Source organism: Rana temporaria, chromosome 1 (assembly GCF_905171775.1).
Source record: "Rana temporaria chromosome 1, aRanTem1.1, whole genome shotgun sequence".
NCBI lineage: Eukaryota > Metazoa > Chordata > Amphibia > Anura > Ranidae > Rana > Rana temporaria.
This window is the reverse complement of record NC_053489.1, coordinates 563,327,864-563,355,643: the sequence shown is the minus strand read 5'-3', so window position 1 is coordinate 563,355,643 and position 27,780 is coordinate 563,327,864. Positions and strand designations below refer to the sequence as shown.

Sequence of the window (27,780 nt, the reverse complement as noted above, 5' to 3'; positions counted from 1 at the left end):
GAATCCCTATCTGTTAGCAGATGGAGCATCCGCTAGCATCCGCGTCAGTCGGGATCCGGTTTTCCGAACGGAAGAAACCCTATTTTTCTTCCGTTCGGCGGAACGGACCGGATGCAGATGGACAGACGGTCCGTCTGCATCCGGTCCCCCATAGGGGACAGCGGAGCAGAGACAGGGCAGTCCCTGCACTGTGTGCGGGGACCGCCCTATCCGCCGACAGCTCAGCGGGGATCCCCGCTGAGCTTTGGCGGACACACGGAGCGGACCCAGAAACCGTCCGCTCCGTGTGAAAGAGCCCTAAATCTGTTAGTCCATCTGACAATACTCTCTCTTCAGGTTGACAATGCTGCTGTCCAAAGGTGTTTCTGTTGCTCTTGCATCCAGAGTGGAGATGTTTTACAACATGCCATGCGTTACTGACCTGGTGAAAAAGGAAAACGAATGCAGCCTCCACATCCATTTTATATCCACAATCAAGTTATGATTTAGGATTACAGCTGAACTTCAAGCAAACAGCTAGATACATAAATAAAATCCATATATGGGTTTTGTTTACACCTGCCAAAAGATTTGTATTTCTTTCCATCCATTTCAGAGATTTACACAGCTCTGCCACCCTGCAAAGTCCTGCCTTGGAGGTCATCTGATCTTTCTCTGCTGTAGTTACACTTAAGGTTCCTAGACGAGAAACCAGGCAGTAGAGGTGCACACCTTTATCTTTGGTGTTTGTCCCCCCCCCCCCAAAAAAGATCATTAAATTTTTTTTACCCCTATCTATGCAAATACTTTCTAGCACCAAAGTTCCCTTGTCCTTTATAAATCTGTCCAGTCAACAGATTAGTTAAGGTATGTACACACAATTACTAAAATATATTTTAGCTTTAACATAATGTAATTTTAAAAGATATTTGTGATGTTTTTAACAGCTGATGCACACAGACATAAATACAGGCAGACAGCATTAAATATGGCTGTATTTGCGATGCCCAGGAGCCCCAGCTGATGCGTAATTCTGCCCATAGGCCTGTATGTACAGAATACGCTGTACATGGGTATACGTCTGTAAACATCAGTACCTGTGTTTACATATGCACATTTATGAACATCATTTCCTGAACAAGCACATTTATAGAGCACAGTGGTGCTCTATAAATGGGAAAAAGAAGACATGCTCTCTTTTTGGCTCGACGAGATCCTCGACAGTTTCCTCGTCGAAAAGTGTACACACGACCGGTTTCCTCTGCAAAAAGTTTCTTGCTGGTTTTTGCCGAGAAACTCGGTCGTGTGTACGAGGCCTAAGAGAAGGCTAATTGAAAAGGGGTTACCTTGAGCAACAGATAATGATCTAGTCGAAATAATACAAAAATTATTTTATTTCGATATCAATGATATAATTTTAAAAATGCAGTTTTAAAACAAAAACTTAAATAAGATCTAGTCATATGGTAATTAATTGCCATGGACATAAATGATGAACAGGACTCACAAATTACAACATAAACACAGCACTAGTCCGGACGTGATAGATCCAGTAGCAAGTTATATACACTCCATCCAATTGGATACCTTAATTTTATGCACAGGGGGGAATTGTTATATTAACAATTCAAGCATATGGGTACTAAATTGTCCCTCCCCTGACAAGGCCAATGAGTGTGTTTACAAAAGACTGGATTTAGTGAGTGGAGAGAGAGAGAGAGGAAGAAGGGAAGGAGCAAAGAAAATTTAACCAAGAGGCATCCTAATTGGTATAAAAAAATCATCAATTGCGGAAAAATTCATGTGTGCACACTATTACACTATTTTAAAAATGTTATTGATCAGCAGTCCCAATGTTAGCTAACAAGGAGGGGGTGAATTGAAGATTAATCATATAGTGATGATGAAGTTATCACAGATGTTGTTAGTAAAATGATTCCAGTTATTAATTCCTCATTATATCTGTAGGCAATGGCATCCAATAGATCAAAATATGATTAGTCCCTCTGTTAATTGCCTTAATCATGAATATATTGATCTATCACAAGATGGTATAGAAAATATTTCTAATTAGTGGTGATCAAAAATAGAGAAGCATGGCAGGCTTGAAACTAGAAACAGCAGCGGTGACAAATATCTGGTAACTGTAACTTGTAAATGGTTTCAATACGTTACCAATATGTTGCTAGTTGTCACACTGATTCTTGCTGATTTAGTTGCTGAAGCGGCAGCTGGTGCTAAATAGGTATAAGGATCACATGGTAGTGATCTTTTTGGCCGGAGATCTGGGTGAGAGAGTAGCAAATGTGTCCCGAGATTCGATCAATTCAAATGGTACATTCAGGTATCGCTTCCTCACGATCTCGTAATGCCGTGTAGAGGTGTTGCTGGCGTGTGTGTCCGCCAGGTATAGCCAGAGTGCCTAGTTAGCTCGTGTGCCGCTGCTCCGTAGCTCCTTTGCTTGATCCGCCCGCCCAACACTCACAGGACGCCAGATGACTGCGGGGGGTGATGACGTCAACGTGTTTCGCCGTGCTTAATAGTGTAGCTTCATCTCAGACGTAATGTACAATGAGCCTTGCATGCACAGCTCAGAGTACATTTATGGCACCTGCTCTATGCTGTGAAAAGTGACTCCCATGCACAAGCACGGTAGCGATGTCATCACAGCTTATTCATTCAAGGGACCAAACAGATCAAACCCAGAAGGAAGACTGAGAGAAGATAGAAGCACCTGACCACTGACGGCGCAGCGCTGGAGGGCATCTATTGACAGGCAAGTCTGTCATAATGTGTTAGAATGCAGTGTAAACTAGCACATTATGGCAAAAACCTGCAAGGGACCCATTCATTAAAGAATTTGGGGGGGAATTTAATTATTTTAAGAGGATTATTTCTAGCAGAAAGTCTTCTGTTGTTTAAGCCCATGGTTCTCAATCTTGGTCCTCAAGTACCCCCAACAGGCAATGTTTTTGGAACTTCTCTTAGATAAAATAGCTTTCCAAATACGAAACCGTTGACTCTGATTTAAAGTACCTGTGCAAAATAAAGGAAAACCTGAAAACATGGCCTGTTGGGGGTACTTGAGGACTAAGGTTGAGAACCATTGGTTTAAATGACTGTTATTACTGGGAGCTGCGGTGGCTGCGGTGGCTCAACGCGATTGGCACTGCGCTGACAAGCCATTCACCTCTGCAGCTAGGGGTTCGGATCCCGGTCTCGGCTACATGTGAATTGAGTTTGGTGGTCTCAGCCCGGCTCCCGGTGGGTGTGCTATGCGAGGTAAGCCTGCGCTTAGTACGCCCACCCCCCTCCCACAAAAACCACCACACTTACACACACTCGAATTGGGTTAACATGCACGCACTTTGACCACACGGTCTCTAAAAAGAGAGGCGAAGGACTAATGGGGCTGGTTGAGCGGGCTAGATCCTCTCACTCCCTTATAGGGAGTCCATCTGCCCCGTTGGGCTTCAAAGCGGAGCAGGTAGGGCGGGCTGTGTGGGAGGACCCCCTCACACACCTGCCAATGCCACCCGGGGCATGGAGAAAGGTGGCAGATTGCCTCTGGGGAGGTCTGCCTACTCCGAACTCCTGCAGTCCGGCTCCTCTCTCGAGTACACGCACAAAATACACTTTAAAAAAAAAATTACTACTACTACTGCCTATTATTATATCTGCAGCACAAAGTTTTGTTTCCTTGGCTCTTATGCTTTAATCCTAAACTTTCTAATTTAAGTCTCTTAAAAAGGCACAAGTGACATACGATAAGCACATGACATTTGTCATATGCTTGCTATTTAGGGAACTGCTGTCTGGCTGGTATCATGCTTCCACTTTGCCTCCTTTTTGTAAGATGTAGTAAGCTTGTACACATTTTACAATGTTATCAATTGAATATTTTTTTACACAGTGACTAAAACAAATCTAAAAGTATGTAAAAAGCATTGTTTTTAAAAGGTCAGTTATTTAAATAATGCATACAAAAATGTTTTTGTATTTTGTTAGACAGTAACAATTAAAAAAATCTATATTTAAAAAACAAAAATATTCTTATTTTCAAGTTTGACACATTTTGTACCAAAAACATACCACTAGACCAAGGGTCTCCAAACTTTTCAAACAAAGGGCCAGTTTATTGTCCATCAGACTTTAGGGGGGCCGGATTGTGGCCAGTGGGGGCAGAAAATGTCCAAAATCAGTGAGAATAAATATGGCCTCAGGGTTGGTGGTCAGTTTTTAGAAATGTTCTATTTTTGCAATTTCTTCTTGTGTAATTAAAGTTTAGTCAAAAACGAACTCTAATGCTACGCTATGCCACATTCTAGGACTAATGTATCTTGCCACAAATAATGGGCCACAATTGAGTGATAAGGCCCCTTAAGCCCAACTCCAGCTAACAACGTTTGTAAAACGTTTAAACAGAGTTATGCACTTGGGGGCTAAGAATATGCATGCATCATACATACTAGGGGGAGTACAACTAGGGGAATCCATAGTGGTGAAGGATCTGGGGGTTTTGGTAGATCATAAACTCGATAATAACATGCAATGCCAAGCTGTGGTTTCCAAAGCGAGAAAAGACCTTTCTTGTATGAAGAGAGGTATGGACTCCAGAGAGAGATATAATTTTGCCCCTGTACAAATCATTAGTAAGACCTCATCTGGAATATGCAGTTTTGGGCAACAGTTCTCAAAAAGGATACCGGGGAACTGGAGAAAGTGCAGAGAAGGGCAACCAAACTGATAAGAGGCATGGAGGAGCTCAGCTATGAGGAAAGATTAGAGGAACTGAATTTATTCCCTCTTGAGAAGTGATTAAGTGGTGGATATGATCAACATGTACAAATACATAAGTGGTCCATATAGTGAACTTGGTGTTGAGTTTTTCACTTTAAGGTCATCATAGAAGACAAGGGGGCACTCTTTTTACGTCTAAAGAAAAAGAGATTTCATCTCCAAATACGGAAAGGTTTCTTCACAATAAGAGCTGTGAAAATGTGGAATAGACTCCCTCCAGAAGTGGTTCTGACACGCTCAGTAAATGGTTTTAAGAAAGGCCTGGATTCTTTCCTAATATACATAATATAACTGGATACTAACATTTATATGTAAAGTTGATCCAGGGAAAATCTGATTGCCTCTTCTGGGATCAGGAAGTATTTTTTTCCCCTGCTGTAGCAAATTGGTCCATGCTTTGCCTTCCTCTGGATTAACTGTGGGTATAGGATTGTATACATAGGACTGTGTTTTTTGTTTTTTTTAATTGGTTTAACTAGATGGACTTGTGTCTTTTTTCGACCTGACTTACTCTGTACCTATATAAGAGTAAGGAAAGGATAAGATTTTTGTTTTGTTTATTTTCGCATTCAGTTTTTCCTATTTCGGGAGATTTTTGTTTAGGAAATCTCCCCAATCGGGACATAGACTGAAAATATTTTCATTTAAATCAGAAACTCTGTCAAATTATTGACAGAGACTTTTCTGTATCTTTCGGTCCAAGTGACAACTAGTCCCCTCAGGCCGATCCGCCCTATAGGCTCCATATGCAAGCCGCTTAGGGCCCCGCAAAAGCTGTGGAGGGCCTGATGAGAAGTAATTTTTGGCCCCTCAACCCCCTTCTCAACTCGCTGGCTGCATGGGAGACGAGGTAAGAAGTTACACCCCCCCCCTCGCTTCTCAACTTAATTTAATGTGATATGTCATTTTGCTTAGGGCCCCAGGGAGGACAAGTCCCCTTGACCTGTTGCTACAAGGAGAGGACATTTCCAAAATGTACCCAGCATTGTTTCAAGAACAGCAATAAAAACTTGATAAACGCATTAACTCTTATGTCCATCAAGAAGAAAAAAGAAAAGGTAAACATTAAATTAAGGAACAAGCTTAATTTCTTGGCCTAATTGGAACACGTAGACCTTTTGAAGTAGTTAAAGTCCTGCAAATCTACAAGGTTGTCCTCCATATTGTAGACAACTTAGGCTGATCTTCAATTTACCACGTTAGTTGATCCTAAAGCAATCTTAAGTTTCTGTTTAAAAGCATTCAGTCTTTCGTTGTGAGCAGGCCATTCTAGAATACAGCGTGACTTGAACATCCCTCTTCTCAGGTGTATGCTGTGATTTAATTGGTAATCTGGAATATCTTCAATAAACAAGAGAATGATAGAATCACGACTTTGCTCAATGGCTTGCTGGACAGCCTGATATATCTTGAACCTTGTTGAAACAAAAGTTACAACAGAAAAAAGTTACAAACGTACATTTAGGGTATAAACAAGTAATGTTAAAACATATGTTAAAGTACTGTAGTATTAAATACTCAGCGTTTTTATTTTAACACATTGAGTAAAATAATACAAACATTTCCCAGTAAACTAGTTGCTAAAACTCTTACCCAGGCACTTGCAGTTTACAGCTTTCAATGCTGCTGACTCCTGCTCTATCAGTGCTGCTGCCCTTAACTTTCATTCTTCACAGGAAAAAGTAAATGGTGGACAGAACATGTAGATTTTGACTAGAGACTAGTAATTTTGGACTTTAAAGGCACACAGTAAATATAGTAAAAAACTAGCGTGGCGATCCCTCCCCCTAACACCGGTGGGCAGGGTTAATTTGTTGAAAATGTTCTACCTTCAAAAGTCCTTATACTTTTTCCGTAATACCCCTTTGCATATACCTAGGACGTTCTTTAAACGCTTGGAGAGTCTGTTGTTATCTTTTGTGTGGGCTGGGCGAACCCCCCCCCCCCCGGGTTGCGAGGCAGATCCTCTACCTCCCTTTATCTGGAGGGGGGCTAGCCCTTCAGAATTTTTTGATCTAATACTGGGCGGCAGTGCTGGTTACGGTTCGGTGGTGGTTCTCCCAGCCCAGGCAGAAACCGGCAGTCACGCTGGAGGCGGCTATTCTGGGCTCATATGCGGCCCTGAGTAATTTGCCATTCCGGGGTCTCCGGGCGAATCCCTCTATGACGACCCTCATGCGGACCACAGTTAAGGGTCTGGCAGGAGGCTCGGCTTATCTATAGGAAGCCCGCCCATGTGTCCCCGCATATGCCCCTGTGGAGCAATCCTATGCTGCCCCATCTGAACAGCATCCCGGACCCCTCCCTCTGGGCTAAGAAGGGTATTATTAAGTTGAGTCAGATAGTTCATGAGGGCAGGCTTATGCCCTTTAGGGAGATGCGGCGTGTTCATTCATTCCCGATCTTTTTTCAATTTAGGTACTGGCAGCATGCGCATGCATTCAAGGCCCAATACTCTGACCCCCTGACCTTGGAGTCAGACTCTGTTGAGTGTCTCCTGACCTCCAGTGTGATGGTGCACCCCCTATCATCCTTATACCTGCGTCTAACGGTGGCGTTTGGTATCAAGCTTACTAGGTCCTGGGAAAAGTGGAAGGCTTATATGCCGTCCTTGGATGAGGAGGGCTGGGAGGACTGCATTTCCTCATATATCCCCTCTTTGATCGCCGCGAAGGACAGATTCATACAATTCAAATTCCTTCACAGAGCTTATTACACCCCACAGAGGTTAGCTCGTATCTACCCTTTGAGGGACCCTAACTGCCAGAGGTGTAAAGTAGAACTGGGAACATTCTGGCACATGGTCTGGGCATGTCCCAAGCTCCAGCCGTTTTGGGCGGCAGTGGCCTCTAGACTGATTGATGTGAGTGGGACGGTTATTCCGGTTGACCCGACAATCCTGTTACTCAGCCATTTAGAAGATGTTATGGGGGATAGGTACTGTAAATTGCGACTGACCTTTGCACTCTTTTATGCTAGACGTGAGATACTGTTGAAGTGGAAATCAGAGGATCCTCCTAATTGTGCCTCTTGGCAACGCACAGTAAATTCGGTCCTACCCCTATATCAGCTGACCTACGAAAATAGACAGTGCCTGGACAAATTTGACAAGATCTGGTCCAGTTGGACAGGAACTCAGGTTTCCCTTGACCCCCCTCTCCTGACTGAGGGGGGGTGTTCACGGCGGCCCCATAGGACAGTTAATGTTCGAGGTCCCTCCCCTCCCTCTCTCCCTTCCTGTTCCACTCCTGTATTAATTCTGTTTTGAAGTTTGGGTGGGTTGGCTGCACAGTGTTTGCTGGGACTCACTAATTTGCCATCCCCTCTGAATGTCTATTCTTTAAAGAGACTGTGCCTGGGGTCCTACCCTTGTCCGGACAGCAATGTATGCTCCTGATATTGGATTTGTACATCATTGTATTTACTGTAGTGCACCTGTAATGTAATGCTGATTTGGCTAATAAACTCTTAAAAAAACTGTTAAAAAAAAAAATATAGTAAAAAAACTAGAGGTATTTTATTTATAAAGATGTCATAAAAAACAGTTGAGCGAGCCCTCCTTTCCTCCTTTCTAACTATAATGAGTCTCCTATGATAAAACTGTACTATGTTAATATGATTGTGATAACCTGTGTGGACCAGTTATTGATTTGATTTTATATTTATAACTGTTTTTTATGACATCGTTATAAATAAAATACCTCTAGTTTTTTACTATATATACTGTGTGCCTTTAACCCCTTCCATACTGGGCATTTTCACCCCCTTCCTGCCCAGACCAATTTTTAGTTTTCAGCACTGTTGCAGTTTGAATGACAATTGCGTGGTCATGCAACACTGTACCCAAACTAAATCTTTATGTTTTATTAACCCCACAATTATAGCTTTCGTTTGGTGGTATTTGATCATCTCTGCGTTTTTTATTTTTTGCGCTATAAACAAAAGAAGAGCGACAATTTTTTTTAAAAACACAATATTTTTTACTTTTTTATTTAATAAATATCACAATATTTTTTAAAAAAATAATTTTTTTCCTCAGTTTAGGCCGAAAATTATTCTTCTACATATTTTTGGTAAAAACAAATCGCAATAATCGTATATTGATTGGTTTGCGCAAAAGTTATAGCGTCTACAAAATAGGTGATAGATTTATGGCATTTTTATTTTTTTACTAGTAATGGCGGCGATCTGCGATTTTTTTTATTGTGACCGTGACATTGTGGCGAACACATCAGACACTTTTGACACATTTTTGGGACCATTCACATTTATACAGCGATTAGTGCTATAAATATGCACTGATTACTGTGTAAATGTGACTGGCAGGGAAGGGGTTAACCACTAGGGGGTGCTGACGGGGTTAAAATGTTCCCTAAAGTGTGTTCTAACTGTAGGGGGGAGGGGACTAACAAGGGGAGGAGACCGATGTGTGTTCCTCTGTACTGGGAACACAGCATTGGTCTCCTCACCTCTGACAGGAGGTGGATCTGTGTGTTTACACACACAGATCCACACTCCTGCCGTGATCACCAGCAATCGCGGGAGCCCTGTGGAAATCGCAGCCGCCGGGCACGCGCGCCAGGTCACGAGCGGTGTCGCGGGCACGCGCACCTTAGATCGCCGTGAACAAAGGACGTCATATGACGTCCACCCGGATCGAGGGAGGGTTCCTGCCGGCGTCATTTTACAATGTGCCGGTAAGGAAGGGGTTAAAGTCCAAAATTACTAGTCTCTAGTCAAAATCTACATATTATTGGGACGTTTGCACATTATTACTAGTATATTCACAGTATCACCCTGTGGGGATATACGTTAAACCCAGCTTTTTTCATAGGTGGACAGTACATACCTCCCAACATTTTAAGATGGGAATGAGGGACACCTACTAGAAAACGTATGTAGGCATAGGACACGCCCCCTGCCACACTCCCTTAACCCCTTAACGCCCGCCGCACGACTATTTACGTCCGCAGAATGGCACGGACAGGCAGAAGGAAGTATATATACGTCCTTGCCTTCTAGCGGGTGGGGGGTCCGATCGGGACCCCCTCCGCTGCGTGCGGCGGGCGGGTTCCCTCGGGGAGCGATCCGGGACGACGGCGCGGCTATTCGTTTATAGCTGCTCCGTTGCGATCGCTCCCCGAGGCTGAAGCACGGGGAGAGCTGTATGTAAACACGGCTTCCCCGTGCTTCACTGTGGCGGCGTATCGATCGAGTGATCCCTTTTATAAGGGAGACTCGATCGATGATGTCAGTCCTACAGTCACACCCCCCTACAGTTGTAAACACACACTAAGTGAACACTAACCCCTACAGCGCCCCCTGTGGTTAACTCCCAAACTGCAACTGTCATTTTTACAATAAACAATGCAATTTAAATGCATTTTTTTCTGTGAAAATGACAATGGTCCCAAAAATGTGTCAAAATTGTCCGAAGTGTCCGCCATAATGTCGCAGTCACGAAAAAAATCGCTGATCGCCGCCAATAGTAGTAAAAAAAAAAAAATTAATAAAAATGCAATAAAACTATCACCTATTTTGTAAACGCTATAAATTTTGCGCAAACCAATCGATAAACGCTTATTGCGATTTTTTTTTACCCAAAATAGGTAGAAGAATACGTATCGGCCTAAACTGAGGAAAAAATAAATTTTATATATGTTTTTGGGGGATATTTATTATAGCAAAAAGTAAAAAATATTGCATTTTTTTCAAAATTGACGCTTTATTTTTGTTTATAGCACAAAAAATAAAAACCGCAGGGGTGATCAAATACCACCAAAAGAAAGCTCTATTTGTGGGAAAAAAAGGAGCCACCCTGAAACAGGAAACCTGGGTCAGCGATCATCAGCTTAAACAGGATAATAGACAAGGAATAAAATGTAAAGAAATATAAATAAGCAGCATGCTCATGAAGTGAATAAATCAGGTGCTAAAAGTGCTTAAAAACTGAGGTTATATCACTTTAACAAGAATATACATCAATATTTTGCCTAGCTTGCAGGTGGTCACATATCCCTCACCCTCAGTGGTTAGGACTGCAGCTTTGGATTAGCAGAAACAGTGTCTCATTTAATGATTTCGATCTCAGAAGAAGAAACCAGTGGGAACTGAAGGGAACCAAGGAGAACGGCATTCCTGGAAGACTTCCTCAGAGTCTAACTGATTGGACTTCGTTCCCTATCTCTGAGGAAGTCCAGTCAGGACACAGCACATCAGATTGGTGTGTCCATGACCTTATCACACTAGGCAGAGAGCTGAGGCAGACTTTGGATAAACTCAGAGACGTAGACAATGTTAAGAGCTGTGCTTTTACTGGTGTATACAGTATGTAAGTGTTTTAATCTATATTGGGTGTAAATAAATGCATATATAGAGAGCACTATGGTTTACTTTAATCTCTCTGCATGAGAGATGCTGTGGCAATATTTTCTGAGAAGTTGATAAGCCATTTAGTGAAGAGAGAAATTAAGGCAGTTTATACTTGATTGATCTCCTATGATGTAGAGGTCAATCTTACCAAATGAGAACATTACCAAGAGCATGTGGTGTGGTATTTTAAATAAGGGCATCGTGGAAGAAGAGTTTACAAATACACCAGATGATTACATTTTAATGACTGGTTGCACTTTTCTGGACTTTTTTGGGGGTTTTATCACTCCTTACATATCCTTATTGTGATATTTTTGTGCAAGATTTTTATAGGGAATATTTGTATGATATTATTTATATTTTTTTCACATATTATTCACTGGAATTCTGTTAAAGATTTTTATATACACTATGGGCCAGACTCAGAGACAGCGGCGTATTTTTGTGCGGGCGAAGCGCATCTTATATGCGCTACGCCGACGTAACATAGAGAGGCAAGAGCAGTATTCACAAAGCACTTGCTCCCTAAGTTACGTCGGCGTAGCGTAAATGGGCCGGCGTAAGCCCGCCTAATTCAAATTAGGAAGGTAGTGGGCGTGTTGTATTAAAATTAGCCATGACCCAATGTAAATGAATTCCCGAACGAACGGCGCATGCGCACGCATGCTCAGAATCACGTCGCATATACTCCCTGATACGTCGGCTCAATGCTTTCGACGTGAACGTAACCTACGCCCAGCCCCATTTACGTACGACTTACGCAAACGACGTAAAATCCAACGGCTGTTCCGACGTCCATACCCTAACATGACTTACCCCTGCTTTATGAGGGATAACTATACGCCGGAAGTACGCCTTACGTAAACGGCATAGCTTACTGTGACAGGCGCAAGTACGTTCGTGAATCGGCGTATCTAGGTCATTTACATATTCAACGCGTAAATCAATGGAAGCGCCCCTAGCGGCCAGCGTAAATATGCACCCAAGATACGACGGCGTAGGAGACTTACGTCGGTCGGATGGAGCCAGAATTCAGGCGTATCTGGTTTCAAAAATACGGCGTATAGAAACGACGGCGCATCCTAGAACTTAAGCTGCGTATCAACAGATACGTCGGCGTAAGTTCTCTCTGAATCTGGCCCTATATTGTCAAAAGTATTGTGACACCTGCCTTTACACCCACATGAACTTTAATGGCATCTTCTACTTAGTCCATAGGGTTCAATATTGAGTTGGCCCACCCTTTGCAGCTATAACAGTTTCATCTCTTCTGGGAAGGCTGTCTACAAGGTTTAGGAGTGTGTCTGTGGGAATGTTTGACCATTCTTCCAGAAGCACATTTGTGAGGTCAGGCACGGATGTTGGATGAGAAGGCCTGGCTCGCAGTCTCCGCTATAATTCATCTTAAAGGTGTTTTTTTGGGTTAAGGTCAGGACACTGTGCAAGCCAGTCAAGTTCCTCCACCCCAAACTCGCTTATTTATGTCTTTATGGACCTTGCTTTGTGCACTGGTGCACAGCCTTTTTTTGGAACAGAAAGGGGCCATCCCCAAACTGTTCCGACAAAGTTGGGAGCATGAAATTGTTCAAAATGTCTTGTTACGCTTACACCTTAAGAGTTCCCTTCACTGGATCTAAGCAGCCAAGCCCAACCCCTGAAAAACAACCCCATACCATAACCCTCCCTCCACCAAATGATTTGGACCAGTGCACAAAGCCAGGTCCATAAGACATGGATGAGTGAGTCCTGACCTCAACCCGATAGAACACCTTTGGGATGAATTAGAGCAGAGACTGCGAGCCAGGCCTTCTCGTCCTGACCTCACAAATGCGCTTCTGGAAGAATGATAAAACATTCCCATAGACAAACTCCTAAACCTTGTGGACAGCCTTCCCAGTAGAGATGAAGCTGTTATAGCTGCAAAGGGTGGGCCAACTCAATATTGAACCCTACGGACTAAGCCTGGGATGCCGTTCAAGTTAATGTGCGTGTAAACGCAGATGTCCCAATACTTTTGATAATATAGTGTATGTATACTGTATATATATCAGTTTATTTCTATATCTATTTATTGATTTTATTTGTTTGTGTGAAGCACAATTTAGTTAGAAGATAGAAGTTAGAAGATAATAGGAGAAGAACATATCCCAGCTCAGGCATTTGTGGAGTTTTTTTTTTTTTTTTTTATTTAGTGGAAAACATTTGGCAAACTTGATCTAAAATATAAAGCGAATATAAACACTGTCAAAATTAATTTTGTATGGCACTTTTACCTATTAGGTACTAAATATGTGAATTTACAGTTTGCCAAACCTACCTTCTACACCATTTGTCATTCAAAAAATAATGGGATATTACAAAAATAATCTTCCTGCTTCTTCTGATGCTGTTGACTGTTAAAGTTGGAATCGGTAATCCAGCGTCAAAGTCTCTTTCCTCATAGCAGAATCTAAGCTGAGAAGTAGCATCTTCTTCTTCAAGTGGAAGCAGATATTTGTAAACCCACTCCATGTCTTTGTCAGCATGAATGATGTAAGCATCATATTCAAAGTTTTGGTTGCCTGGATCAATTACTCTAAAACCAAGAATCTTGTTAACCACAACATTCCAGTAAAACTGTATTCTCCAGCCTTGGAAATGTAAGAACAATACCAGAAATAGAAAACAGCACGTGATAGTGAAGGTGAACATAAAAAATGCTTTGAAAGGAGCAGTGTCCTTGCAGGGAGAGCTATCGAAATTTTCCACATAAATGCCATGGTATTTATTAGGTGTATTGCACACATACTGTTTGTTCCGTCCTACCACACTTGTATTTGTTGTATTAAGCCAGTTAGAAAACCATGCTATGCTTTCACAGGTACAGTCAAAAGGGTTTTGACCCATATTTAACATTTTAAGGCCATTAAAAACGTTCTTTAATGTATTTGGCTCAACGGATGTTATCAGATTTTTATGAAGATCTAGTGAGTCAAGTGAGCTTTGATCTTCGAATAGGGATGGTGGCAGTAAATACACATTATTTTCCCCTAAATTCAGTATGTTTAAATTGAAAAGTCCTTTGAAAGCATTGGTGGGAATCTCATCCAACCCATTAGACAGTAGGTCAAGTATTTCCAAATTCTGAAGACCTTTCAGAAATAAAACCGGTCCTCCAGGATTAGCTTTTTTCCACAGTCGAGCAAGGTTGTTATGCTGTAGATTGAGTATTCTAAGGCTACTAAGACCAAAAAAGACATTCTCAACCATGTTAGCAATATTGTTGTTCCCAAGGTCCAAAACTGTGAGGTTCTTCAGACAAGCGAAGGGAGATGTGCTCTCAGCGTTAAATGTCAATGCTGTTTTTCTAAGGTTCAGCTTTTCCAGGGTTGGAATAAAACGAAATGAAGTGCTCGTTAAGGTCAAATGTTTATTGTAAGAAAGATAAATCATTTTAATGCTGAGAAGACCTTTAAACTCATATCCACTTAAGGTTTGCTCAATCCAGTTTAGGCCTAAATCAAGTATTTGAAGATATTCCATGGAAGAAAACATCCCATATTCCAGCTTGGCTAGGTTAGTTTTTGTGAGATTCAGAAACAATAATGGAGATTTTGAGAGTGATGAAAATGTCCTATTAGTAAATGACTTAAAAGAGCATTCAGTCAAGCTTAAATTCTTCAAACTTGTCAATCCTGTAAAAGTGAGCTGTGTAAAGTCAAGATTTCTATTTCTTTCCATATTCAGGTTCTCAAGGTTTTTGAGCCACTGGAATGATGTGTCGTCAATTTTAGGGTCTTTAGCACCGTTAAAAAACTTTTGTAAATTCAAGGATTTAACACTTGACAAGCCTTTAAATGCTCCTGCGCTTAAATGACTGACTTGATTTTCTTCCAGATTGAGAACCGTTAAAGACTCTAGATAAATAAATGAGTCATTATCAATTTCGGTCAAGCTGTTTTTTGATATATCCAGAAACGCAAGGGTTGTATTTTGAAGGCCTTTAAACGTTTTATTGTGTATCTTTGTTAGTTGAGAATTGAGTAGAATGAGGACTTTAATCTGAGTAACGGACAGTTCTGTGCAAAGCTGTTCTATCAAAGTAGGTCCAAGCGTCAGGTTAGCCATTATAAGTGTATTGAGGTATTTAAATGGTTCAAAACACCTTGGATTTATCTGCAAAATAGAAACAAGCATATATTAACTTGTTAATGTTCTCTTAAAGTAAATGAGCTTGTAAAGTGATTTATGGTTTACAAGAAAACTCCCAGCTCAACTCACCAGCCAATCTGCAACCAATCAAATTATCCTGTCTTTAATGCCGCATACACATGATCGGAAATTCCGACAAGAAAACCGTGGATTTTTTCTGAATGTTGGCTCAAACTTGTGTTGCATACACACGGTCACACAAATCTTGTAGGAAATTCCGACCGTCAAGAACGCGGTGACGTACAAGTCGTACGACGAGCCGAGATCAATGACGTTCAATAGGCAGTTCGGCTCTTCTGCTTGATTCTGAGCATGTGTTTTGGAATTGCATTCAGACGAGCAGATTTTCCGATAGGAACTTTTTCAGACGGAAAAATAGAGAACCTGCTCTCAATCTTTTGTTGGCAGGAAATTCCGACAGCAAAAGTCCGGTGGAGCATACACACAGTCAGAATTTCTGACCAAAAGCCCACATCAGACTTTTCTTGTCGTAATTTCTGATCGTGTGCATGCAGCATTAGTTTGCATTAAAAACCGGGGTTTAGTTAGCACACATTTTCAAATACATATATGTAAGCTACAGAGCTGCTCCAAAGAACCCCAGTATCATCTGCAGTCCTAACTCTTGTAAATTTAAGAGAGCCTCCATAGTAAACGAGAGCAGCGGGAGGTTACGTGACTGATGCATAATTTTTATAAAACAATGACACTGTGCAACATACAGTAGCTTCATATAACAAAGGATATTCTAGTAATTAGGTACAGTGACTTTACACAGAATAGCAGCAGGAGGGGAGTGGCAACGTGCAGATCGGCGCTCACTCAATAGCTGACAGGATGGGAGGACAGAGGGGGAGAGGGAGAGACTATGGGCTGACAGAGGCACGTAAACTGACTGCGGTATTATGGATCAGCAGCCCAGGAACAGGCATAGAGAGAGACAAATTACTCAGCACAAGCATTATACTGCAGCAGGTCGGCACAATCCCGTGAGCCATCGTAGCTGTACGTTGGCTCCTTTAAACGGGATAGCAGGCGCGCTGCACTGTGGGGGTGCAAATGCTTGTGGCCTGTGGTCGCGATGACCACAGGCCACGATGACCACGTGCGATAGCGGGCATGAGAGGCAGAACAGGGACGTGTGTGTAAACACACACATTCCAGTTCTGTGAGGAGAGGAGAGAGAGATCGCGAGTTCCTACTAGCAGTGAACCACAATCTGTCATTTCCTATAGTCTTCTCCCCCCACAGTTAGAACACACACTAGGGAACACACCCCTAGTGTTAACTTATTCCCTGCCAGTGACATTTACACAGTAAACAGTGCTTTTTTATAACACTGAACACTGTATAATTGTCAGTGGTCCAACAAATGTGTCAAAAGTGTCCGATCTGTCCGCCATTATGTCGCAGTCCTGATAAAAATCACTGCCATTATTAATAAAACAATATTAATAAAAATGCCATAAATCTATCACCTATTTTGTAAACGCTATAACTTCTGCGCAAACCAATCAATATACGCTTATATATTGTAGAAGAATACATATCGGCCTAAAGTGAGAAAAAAATGTACTTTTTAAAAAAAAAATTGGGGATATTTATTATAGCAAAAAGTACACAATATTGTGTTTTTTCAAAATTGTCGCTCTTTTTTCACACAGAGCATGGTCATGAGTATGTTTGTTTATTGGTATCTCTCATAATTCTCATTTAAATTTTAAATATTCCCAAGAATTCTTTCATTCTTAACTCTTAAGCCCTGTACACACAGGCAAGAATCTTGTCAGGGAAAAAAACGTTGTTTTTTCCAACGAGATCTTGGCAAGAATCTCTTGCCACCCGAGTGTACAGACTCTCCTTTCAAAAGAACCGCGGTTCTCTTGAAAGGCAAGAACGCGGTGACATCATTGCGTACGACGAGCATGCGCTAGTCACATTCGATGCCATCGCCGCCATCTTGCTGCACCCTACCTATGCCTAGGAAGCTACCGCGCATGCGTCAGTCATTTCGAGCATGTGCAGGTTTCCACGGCGACCAGGTAAGTATACACACTCTCGGGTTTCTCGGCAGGAAAACTGCAGAGAATTTCACGACGAGAAAATCGAGAACATGTGCTCTATTTTTCTCGTCTAGATTCTGGGCAGTTTTCTTGTCGAGAAACCTGAAAACCTCGTACACACACTCAGTTTACTCGGCAAGAAAGCTCTGCCAGCAGTTTTCTTGCTGGTTCTTGCCGAGTAAACCGAGCGTGTGTACAAGGCTTCAGAACAAATGGATATGAGAATGATAAATTTGCATGATAGACTTGGGATTGCATGAACAATCTGCACATATGATGTGAACGAGGCCTTAAAGTGGAGGTTCACCCAAAAACCTTTTTTTTTAACATTAGATTGAGGCTCGTTTTGTCAAGGGGAATCGGGTGTTTTTTTTACAATCGAAGCAGTACTTACCGTTTTAGAGATGCATCTTCTCCGCCGCTTCCGGGTATGGGCTGCGGGACTGGGCGTTCCTACTTGATTGACAGTCTTCCGACGGTCGCATACATCGCGTCACGATTTTCCGAAAGTAGCCGAACGTCGGTGCGCAGGCGCCGTATAGAGCCGCACCGACGTTTGGCTTCTTTCGGCTACTCGTGACGCGGATGTATGCGACCGTCGGAAGCCTGTCGGAAGCCTGTCAATCAAATAGGAACGCCCAGTCCCGAAGACCATACCCGGAAGCGGCGGAGAAGATCGTTCTCTAAAACGGTAAGTACTGCTCGGATTTTAAAAAAACTACCCGATTCCCCTTGACAAAATGAGCATCAATCTAATCTTAAAAAAAAAAATTTGGGTGAACTCCCGCTTTAAAGAACAGCAATTGAATAATGTAAGAATGTGCTTATTTGTCTGCTAATATATAATTTTCATCTGGTTCGTTTTAACTTCTCAATTTCAGTCTTTGCTTCCTTTAGAAAACCTAATATGTGGGTAAGATCAAGTATGATGTAAATACCAAATAATACATTTGTATATTGTATCCCTGCCAGGAAGTAATCATGACATAAAAAGTGGAAGTAAATCTTACATACAGACATTGTGATGTTGCCAGTTGACAAAAGAAAGCAGATTTCAAGTCTTCTTCTAAAAATACTATATAATCAGGAGCAGAGGTTTCAGTTGCATACATTTGCAAGTAAATGTGGAAGTAATGTAACATCTGCTTCCGCTAAGTGAGCATCCCATATCAACAAGTAGCAGTAATGGGACATGTATATGAAAATGCATTTTACTTGGGTGATTGAACTCTCCAGCATCTATCAAGAACGAATATAAAAGATGTACTAGTTGAAGATGTATTTTAAATATGAAACGGTTGGCTCTTATTTCTCCTCAGTAGGAAACATCCCACATGCTCACAAAAAATTAAATATTAAAATCACCATCATTTCATGGAAAGGAATGTGCTGTTTTTTTTTACCAAGAATGCTTAAAGAGGTATTAAAGTGACTGCAAAGTCAAATTTTTTTGCTCTAAAAAAAACAAACATGTTATACTTACCTGCTCTGTTGCAGCCCGGATCCTCCTCTTCTTGGGTGCCTCCTCTGTGCACCTGGCTCCTTTCTCCTGTTGAGTGCCCCCAGATTAAGCAGCTTGATATGGGGGCACCCGAGCCAAGCTGCAGCTCTGTGTGTCCATTCAGAAACAGAGCTGCAGTTCGGCCCCGCCCCTCTTTCTCCTGATTGGCTAACTGATGTTTATTGAGAGCAGTAGGAGTCAATGGCGCAGATCCTGTGTCTCAGCCAATCAGGAGGGAGAATCTCGGATGGACGAGACACTCGTGGACATCGCTGGACAGAGATGGCGCTCCGGTAAATATTAGGGGGGTGCTACACACAGAAGATTCTATATATTTATGCATAGAGTGCATTAATATAAAAAAACTTCTGACTTTACAACCCCTTTAACCACTTCAGCCGAGGAGGATTTGGCTGCCCAATGACCAGGCTATTTTTTGCGATTCAGCATTGCGTCGCTTTAACTGATAATTGCGCGGTCGTGCGACGTGGCTCCCAAACAAAATTGACGTCCTTTTTTCCCCCACAAATAGAGCTTTCATTTGGTGGTATTTGATTACCTCTGCGGTTTTTATTTTTTTGCGCTATAAACCAAAAAAGAGCGACAATTTAAAAAAAAAAGCAATATTTTTTACATTTTGCTATAATAAATATCCCCAAAAAATATATAAAAAACTAATTTCTTTCTCAGTTTAGGCCGATATGTATACTTCTACATATTTTTGGGGGAAAAAATTGCAATAAGCGTATATTGATTGGTTTGCACAAAAGTTATAGTGTCTATAAAATAGGGAATAGATTTATGGCATTTTTATTAATATTTTTTTTTTTACTAGTAATGGCGGCAATCTGCAATTTTTATGGCGGACACATCGGACACTTTTGACGCTATTTTGCGACCATTTTCATTTGTGCTATAAAAATACACTGATTACTGTGTAAATGACACTGGCAGGGAAGGGGTTAACCACTAGGGGGGTGAGGAAGGGGTTAAGTGTGTCCTAGGGAGTGATTCTAACTGTAGGGGGGGTAGGCTACCAGTGGTACAACATTGATCACTGCTCTCAATGACAGGGAGCAGTAGACAGGGAGCAGTAGATCAGTGTCCTGTCACAAGGCAAAACACAGGCATCCCCCTGTTCTGCAGCTCCGTGACACATCAAGTTCGTGTGTCGCGCAGGCACGGCCGCGGAGCTTGACGGCAAATTCAAAGCAACGTACCTGTAGAAGCGGAAGCGGCATGCTAAAGGTGTGTACGCACCCCCTGCAGGTGAAAGTGCAAGATCATAAATATATATACCTGATCCTGCCCACAGCTGCCCCCCGGTAGCAGTAAAACTGGCAAGGGCACACATCATATTTCTTATTTTATTTTCAATCAGACTGCTGCCCCCCCTTTTCTAGCTCAGGGAGGGCAAGATATGGGGCCTGGGCACATATGAAATTGACTGCCCCAGTGTCAGTAACAGTCTCCACTACAGACAGCGCCCCCCCCCTTCTCCCCTCAGGGATTGGACTTGGGCAGACACACACATAAAATTGAGTCTCACAGTGACACAGACAGCAGTGTGCAACAGCACAGATTATAATGATGACACCTCACTGACAGGACACGTCCCCTCCTGAGTCACAGTGACAGTCTTTCTCCACACCAGGTGGTCCTTTCAGCCCACTTCAATGAAAACACCACTGACAGTCCCACTCCCGGCCTTGCTCTTGCCTGTGGCTGGCGGTGGCGGCAGTAAGTGCTTCATGAATTCATAGACTCACGCTCAGGCACCGCCTCTGCCAGACCCTCCCCCCGCCAGCGTCGCCTGAACACACTGTAGCAGGCACTCCGATGGTCCGGAGCTGAGCATTACAGTCATGTTTTTAACTGGCAACCTTTTCCTGTCATGGGCATTTAAGGGCAGGAGAAAAGTGCCCGGTTTTTACTGGCTGCCTTTAAAAATACTGATGTTGGCCTAACACTACCTTCCCCCCCCAGACTGACAAAGCTGCTGTCCAAAGGTGTCTCTGCTGCTCTTACATATAGAGTGTAGCCACTCTAATACAGTTTTTGGGTTACTGGCCAAATCACAAAGAGAATAAAGAAGGAAAAAGTACAAAAAGGAAAACTAATGCAGTCACCACATCTAAAGATTGGTAAGCTGCAATAAATACAATTTTTGATTTTAGGTTTTATAAAGCTTTAAAGGGGTTGTAAACCTTTGTTTTTTTTTTCACTTTGATGCATCCGATGCATTAGGGTGAAAAAACACCTTGCACTGTCCGGCCCCCCAGCCCCCCCCCCCCCCCCCGTTTTACTTACCTGAGCCCTGGATTTCAGTGGGCGCGATCCCGCGCCGCTCTCTCCACTGGAGAACAATAATGCTGAGGCACAGAGGGTCAAATCAAGACACCACATCCCATAAATATACTGTAAACAAAAAGAAATGGGGAGGGTAACAAACCCTGGGATTTTAAAGGTGTCAAAATCAAAAAATCAAATAGGTATAGTAAAAAACTAATTTATTGTTTACACATACAGTATATCAGCTTTATAAATTGAACAGACCTATAATTATCCCAAAGGACATAAAAGGCTAAACAGAGAGCATAGAGAAACCTGTATCCAATTCGCCCAATTGGATACAGGTGTGAATTGGATACAGGTTTCTCTATGCTCTCTGTTGAGCCTTTTATGTCCTTTGGGATAATTATAGGTCTGTTCAATTTATAAAGTTGATATACTGTATGTGTAAACAATAAATTAGTTTTTTACTATACCTATTTGATTTATTGATTTATTGATTTTGACACCTTTAAAATCCCAGGGTTTGTTACCCTCCCCATTTCTTTTTGTTATGCTCTCTCCACTGCTTCTTGTTTCTTCATTGGATAGATTGATAGCAGTTTAGTCATTTGCTCCCGCTGATGTCAATCAAATCCAATTTCGTGGCAGGTCCAGGATGTGTTAGTCTCAAAGGAAGTGGGGTGAATGATGTTAGACATGATACTGGACATTACGCTGAGGACATCTTGTGGTGCAAAAGAAGTACTGTGGGGGAGATCTCTAGATTCAAGCTGAATATTGCAGCAACAACTGCAATGTTTAAATATGAATGGGCTGTTTATCTGTATATATGTTTTTCCTATTTAGCTTTAGTTTTGTTTTAATATGATAACACAACTATAGAAGAGGAAGCTTGTACTAATATGCAAGTCAAGTCAAATAATTAAACGGAACCGTTACAAAAACACCTCAACTGTGCTCCTTGAAAATACCTATATTTCTGCTTTAAGACAAAATAAAGTCTTGACGCTGTAAGAGGAAATTAGCTTCCAAAGGTTGTTCTGCAGAAATACCAGCAACTATGTGCAGGGGAACTTACACCCCTACAATGATTTATTTATATTATATTTACTATACTAAACATACCCTTTTACATTATCAATCCTAATGTTTTATGTTACTGCCCTTTAACTGACATCGTGAATGAACCTAACTGCTTGACAAGTCTCTGATGGAAGCACATTTTTCAGCTCTATAATTTTTTTTTAAGAATTACTAAACCCACCACAGTAAAATCAGTCTGTATATGCAGTAAAGAATGCTTGTTATACTCACTGTGGAACCTAAGACGTTAATCCTCTGCATTGTATTAAAATACTGTTTGATCCTGTCTTCTCTAACCCCCCCTCCCCCTTCTTCTGCCCTGTACACACGACTGGTTTTCCTGACATGCCAAAATCCGACGTTTTTACCAATGTGATTCCTCTCAAGCCTGCCTTGCATACACACGTTCAGTAAAAAAAAAAAACGCTTGACCAAAGCGCGGTGACGTCCAACATGTATGACGGCACTATAAAGGGGAAGTTCCATTCAAATGGCGCCACCCTTTGGGCTGCTTTTGCTAATCCTTGTGTTAGTAAAAGTTTGGTGAGAGACGATTCGCGCTTTTCAGGCTTCGTGCTTATCAGTCCGTTACAGCGTGATGAATGTGCTATCTCCATTATGTACCAGAAGGAGCGCTCCCCTCTCATACTTGATTCTGAGCATGCACATTTTTCCCCTCAGAAAAGCCTACACACGAGCGGTTTTCGCGACGAGAAAAAGACAGACAGGAAACACGACGGGAAGAAATAGAACAGGTTAGATTTTTTTTTGCGGGCAGTTTTCTCGTTGGGAAAACTGCTATGGAGCATACACACGACCGGTTTCCCCGACCAATCTAAAAAATAGCAGTTTCCTCGTCGGAAAAACCCGTTGTGTGTACAAGGCATTCCATAGTCCCCAATCTATCTGCTGATTGAACAGAGCCTTGGGGGCACTCTGCACATGCTTAGTTTTGGTGTGTATTGCTAGAGAGTTTTTTTTCTTGTGAGAGTGCATGTAATCAGCACAGGGCCAATCACCACTTTCCAGACAGAGGGTCAGGGGGCCTGCAGCCTCATAGGACAATCAGGGGAAATTGAAAACTCCTCCTACATGCTTTAACCAGACACTTATAGAAGTCACAAGACTGCTATATACTGCTGATTATAAAAGGTATTTAGCCGTTTATATCTACTAAAATAATTGCATGTCCATGTTCTGTGTACCGTTGGAGACCCGATCTAGTGAATGCAGGTCCTGGGTTTAGTAACACTTTAATACAATCACCTCGTTCACAGATTTAGCATGCAGTCTCAGCCTCTTTTCAGACAGCTGTATTAATCTTTGTGACAGATCCCCTTTAATGCTAATTAAAAATACCTTAGTATGGCATAGACATATAAATGTATACATCTCAATGATGTAGGACTGATGGTTACCCCCAAATTACAAACAAATTGTGTCTCACATTGTGGACAGGATTGGATGATAGATCCAGCTTCTGAACGGAGTTGTTTCCAAGAAATGCCAAAGCTTCTTTTTTTAGGTCATTGATCAGATTATGAGAAAAGGAAAGTTCTTCAAGATTTGATAACTGTTCTGTATCCCCCAAGGCCATAGATGTCATCTTGTTGTGAGACATATCAAGAATTTTCAAACTCTGCATACAAAACGAAAAACATAAATTAGTCTAGTCACAGTATGAGCATTCAAGTTTTCTTGTAACCAAAATATGTCTAAAGCTATTTTTTGGGCCCATTCATGCTGTGTTGTGGTGCATTAACAAACTTAAATTTTCAATGGACTGCCAACACAACACAACACATGGAAAAACAAACATCGACCATTTTCCCCAACACCACTGTGCGTTATGGTATGGTGCAGCGCGAGCGTGTTTAGTGGATGCATTAGGGTGCTATTCTAATTGCTGTGTGTTGACGTGACAAAGTGTGGAATTACAGCAACTTAGCAATGTGAATATGTACTTAAAGTGGAAAATATTTGGTATTTATGCCCCCCTATTTCCTATTGCATCTTGTCTCTTAAAGGAGTTGTAAAGGAACATTTTTTTTTTGTTCCTGAAATGACTGTTTACAGGGTATAGAGACATAATAGTTAACTGATTCCTTTTAAAAATGATTAAAAATAGATAAAAATCAATCATATAATGTATCTGCAGTTTCTAGTTTCGTTTTTGCATGTTGTTTCCTGCTTCTGTGATGTACAGAGCCACAGAGCCAATACAGGGCAGTGATGGTTTGGAAAACGAAACTGATTAGTGCTGAGGGGTTTTAGACACACAGTACTCACACCTCCTTGATTAGTGACCACAGAGAGAAAGCTCCCAGTACTGTGGTTATCAGGAAACAGACAACCAGGAAGTGTGGAGATCAGAGAAGAATTACAGCAACTTGAGAGCAAAAACGAACAATGAGGACATGAAAACAGCACTGCATTAAGGTAAAGGAAGCTATTAAGATAAAAAAAAAAATCCTTTACAAACCCTTTAACTACTTGACCTCTGGAAGATTTACCCCCTTAATGATCAGGCCACTTTTTTTGATATGGCACTGCATTCATTTAACTGAAAAATGAGCAGTCATGTAATGCTGTACCCAAATAAAATTTGACACTTTTCCCAACAAATATAGTTTTCCTTTGGTGCTATTTAACTTTAACCCCCACTGCATTTTCTATTTTTTGTGCGATAAACAAAAAAAAACTGTCAATTTTGGGAAATAAAACACTTCCGGTCCATCATTTCCAGTTTTCTCTTAGCTCTGAGTGATAGGTTCACATCTTAGACATGTCACTTCCTGTTCAGGAGTAGGGCGAAAGTGCCCACCAGGTAGGCACCAAGCAGGGAGGAAGAGGATATGATGTCATGTGACACAACATCCAGTGTCACCCATGATGATCCCCCTCAGCTGAGTGTACAGGTGTCCGTATTTGTGTGATGATTGATGATAAGGTAGAAGTTTATTTATTCCTCTAATTTCTGACGGCGCCTCACCTGCTGAAGAAGCTCATTAGAGAGCGCAACGTGTACAGGTGCTTCCATTCAGGACGTTTCTTTCCGTTCTCATCATTATTGATGATATGCATGCTTTTCACATTTGTACAGTATGTGAGTATTTTATCCCTGAGTTAAGTTTTATTAAATGTTATTAGCAGAGAGCACTATGGTTTGCCTTTGTTTTATATGGCTACACATGACTGAATGAGATCCCGGAAGGAGGTCTGAGCTGTCTAGGTGCACTGTGATGAGGATTTGTGTTCCCAAAAAATCCTGAGAGATATTTCACCAGGTGTGTGTGACTCTGTAGTGGGGTCCATATGGTGAGAACCCGGGAGGAGGTCGGTTATGTCCAGGAACACCAGGAGGAGGAAGGGTTTCCCTGAGAGATATTACTACAGGTGTGGTGGTCACTAAAGTCACTAGATATCAATGAACTGTCACTGAAAGTTGCACAACGGTGGAATTTTGTCAATATTTAGACTTGATTTATGAGTTTTTGGTTGTGCTACACTATATATATTATACAGTATATTGTAATTGAATGTTACTAAAAATTACCTTTCCTTTTCAATCTGCAGCCAATATAATTTTCTGTAAAATGCAATGCAATATGACAATCTGAATGTGTTGTGTACACAGATGGTGTACAGACCACCCCCTATATATGTAATTTCCTGCTTGTGTGATTGGCTTACTGATTTTCCAAGACGTCTACACTAAGATACAGGTCAGATTTGTGGCATCCCCTGCAACAAAAATTTCATTTTTGGTGAAATGCTCCCAAAGGGAAATCAGATCTAAAGGAATGCAGACACTGTCACTTTCCTCATTAGAGCCCTGGAGGTGCAGCAGCTGACTGATAATTATGAAATCACTCTTATACAGGTTCACTGACACATGGACACAGACAAACAAACAGCTATTTATTCAGAATAATAAAAGGTACGAATCTGCCACAAAGTTTGCTAAAATTCTTGCATTTTACATAGATCACCCAGAGGGGAATGTTTTTTTCTCAACAAAAGTTACTCTTTAACCACTTGTCAACCACAGGAAGACCCTGTTGTTCTGGGCAGACGTCATATGACATTGCGCTTTTAAAAGTCAATGGGGACCCGATGCGCGTGCCCGGCGGCCGCGATGTTCGCCGGGCACCCGTGATTGCCCAGTAACTGAGCAGGGCAGTGGATCTGTGTGTGTAAACACACAGATCCACGTCCTGTCAGGGACAGAGGACTGATGGTGTGTCCCTTGTAGATAGGGACAACCATCGGTCACCTCCCCCAGTCACTCCCCTCCCCCCACAGTAAGAATCACTCCCTAGGGAATACATTTACCCCTTGATCGCCCCCATAGTGTTAACCCCTTCCCTGCCAGTCACATTTATACAGTAATCAATGCATTTTTATAGCAGGGATTGCTGTATAAATATGAATCCCCAAAAATGTGTCAAAAGTGTCCGATGTGTCCGCCGCAATATCGCAGTCACGATAAAAATCTCTGATCGCCGCAATTACTAGTAAAAAAAATAATAATAATAAAAATGCTATAAATCTATCCCCTATTTTGTAGACCCTATAACTTTTACGCAAACCAATCAATATACGCTTATTGCGATTTTTTTTTTACCAAAAATATGTAGAAGAATACGCATCGGCCTAAACTGAGGAAAAAAATTGTTTTAAAAAAATGGATATTTATTATAGCAAAAAGTAAAAAATATTGTGTTTTTTTTTTAAAAACTTGTCCCTCTTCTTTTGTTTATAGTGCAAGAAATAAAAACCGTAGAGGTGATCAAATACCACCAAAAGAAAGCTATTTGTGGGAAAAAATTATAAAAATTTCATTTGGGTACAGTGTTGCATGACCGCGCAATTGTAGTACAAAGTGTCACAGCGCTGAAAGCTGAAAATTGGTCTGAGCAGGAAGGGGGTGAAAGTGCCCTGTAGGCAAGTGGTTAAAGAGTTCAAAACAAAAGTAGAAGTTCCATTTTAACCACTAGCCGACCAGCTGCCGCAGTTATACAGTGGCAGGTCGGCTCGGCTGCGCGAAATATACGTCTGTATACGTCATTTCGCATTCCAGCCATTAGGGGGACGTGCGCGCTGCCGGTGCCGACGCGTGTGCCCGGCATTCTGGGCTAGATTACCGACGGGCACCCGCGATCGCTCGTTACAGAGCGAGAACTTGGAGCTGTGTGTGTAAACACAGCTCCCGGTCCTGTCAGGGGGAGAAATAACCATTCGTCTGTTCATACAATGTATGAACAGCGATCAGTCATTTCCCCTAGTCAGTCCCAACCCCCTTCAGTTAGAACACACCTAGGGAACATAATTAACCCCTTCCTCGCCCCCTAGAGTTAACCCCTTCCCTGTCAGTGACATTTTTACAGTAATCAATGCATTTTTATAGCACTGATCGCTATAAAAATACCAATGGTCCCAAAAATGTGTCAAAAGAAGAAAGAAAGATTTCCTTTTCAAGTGACAACTGTTATG

At 41.8% G+C, this 27,780-nt stretch overlaps 1 protein-coding gene across 3 annotated transcripts in view; it reads right to left on the bottom strand.

The window, feature by feature from the left end:
- Positions 1-5,205: 5,205 nt before the first annotated feature.
- The window catches only part of TLR3 (toll like receptor 3), a 34,535-nt gene continuing 11,960 nt past the window's right edge, over positions 5,206-27,780 (bottom strand). For all 3 annotated transcript variants that reach the window (XM_040334341.1, XM_040334334.1, XM_040334346.1), the window contains 3 exons: positions 23,732-23,923; positions 13,469-15,306; positions 5,206-6,194 (listed from right to left, as the gene is read on the bottom strand). In XM_040334341.1, the coding sequence (XP_040190275.1) occupies positions 5,966-6,194; positions 13,469-15,306; positions 23,732-23,923 (2,259 nt within the window). In that variant the 3' untranslated portion in view covers positions 5,206-5,965. The remainder of the gene's footprint in view (positions 6,195-13,468; positions 15,307-23,731; positions 23,924-27,780) is intronic.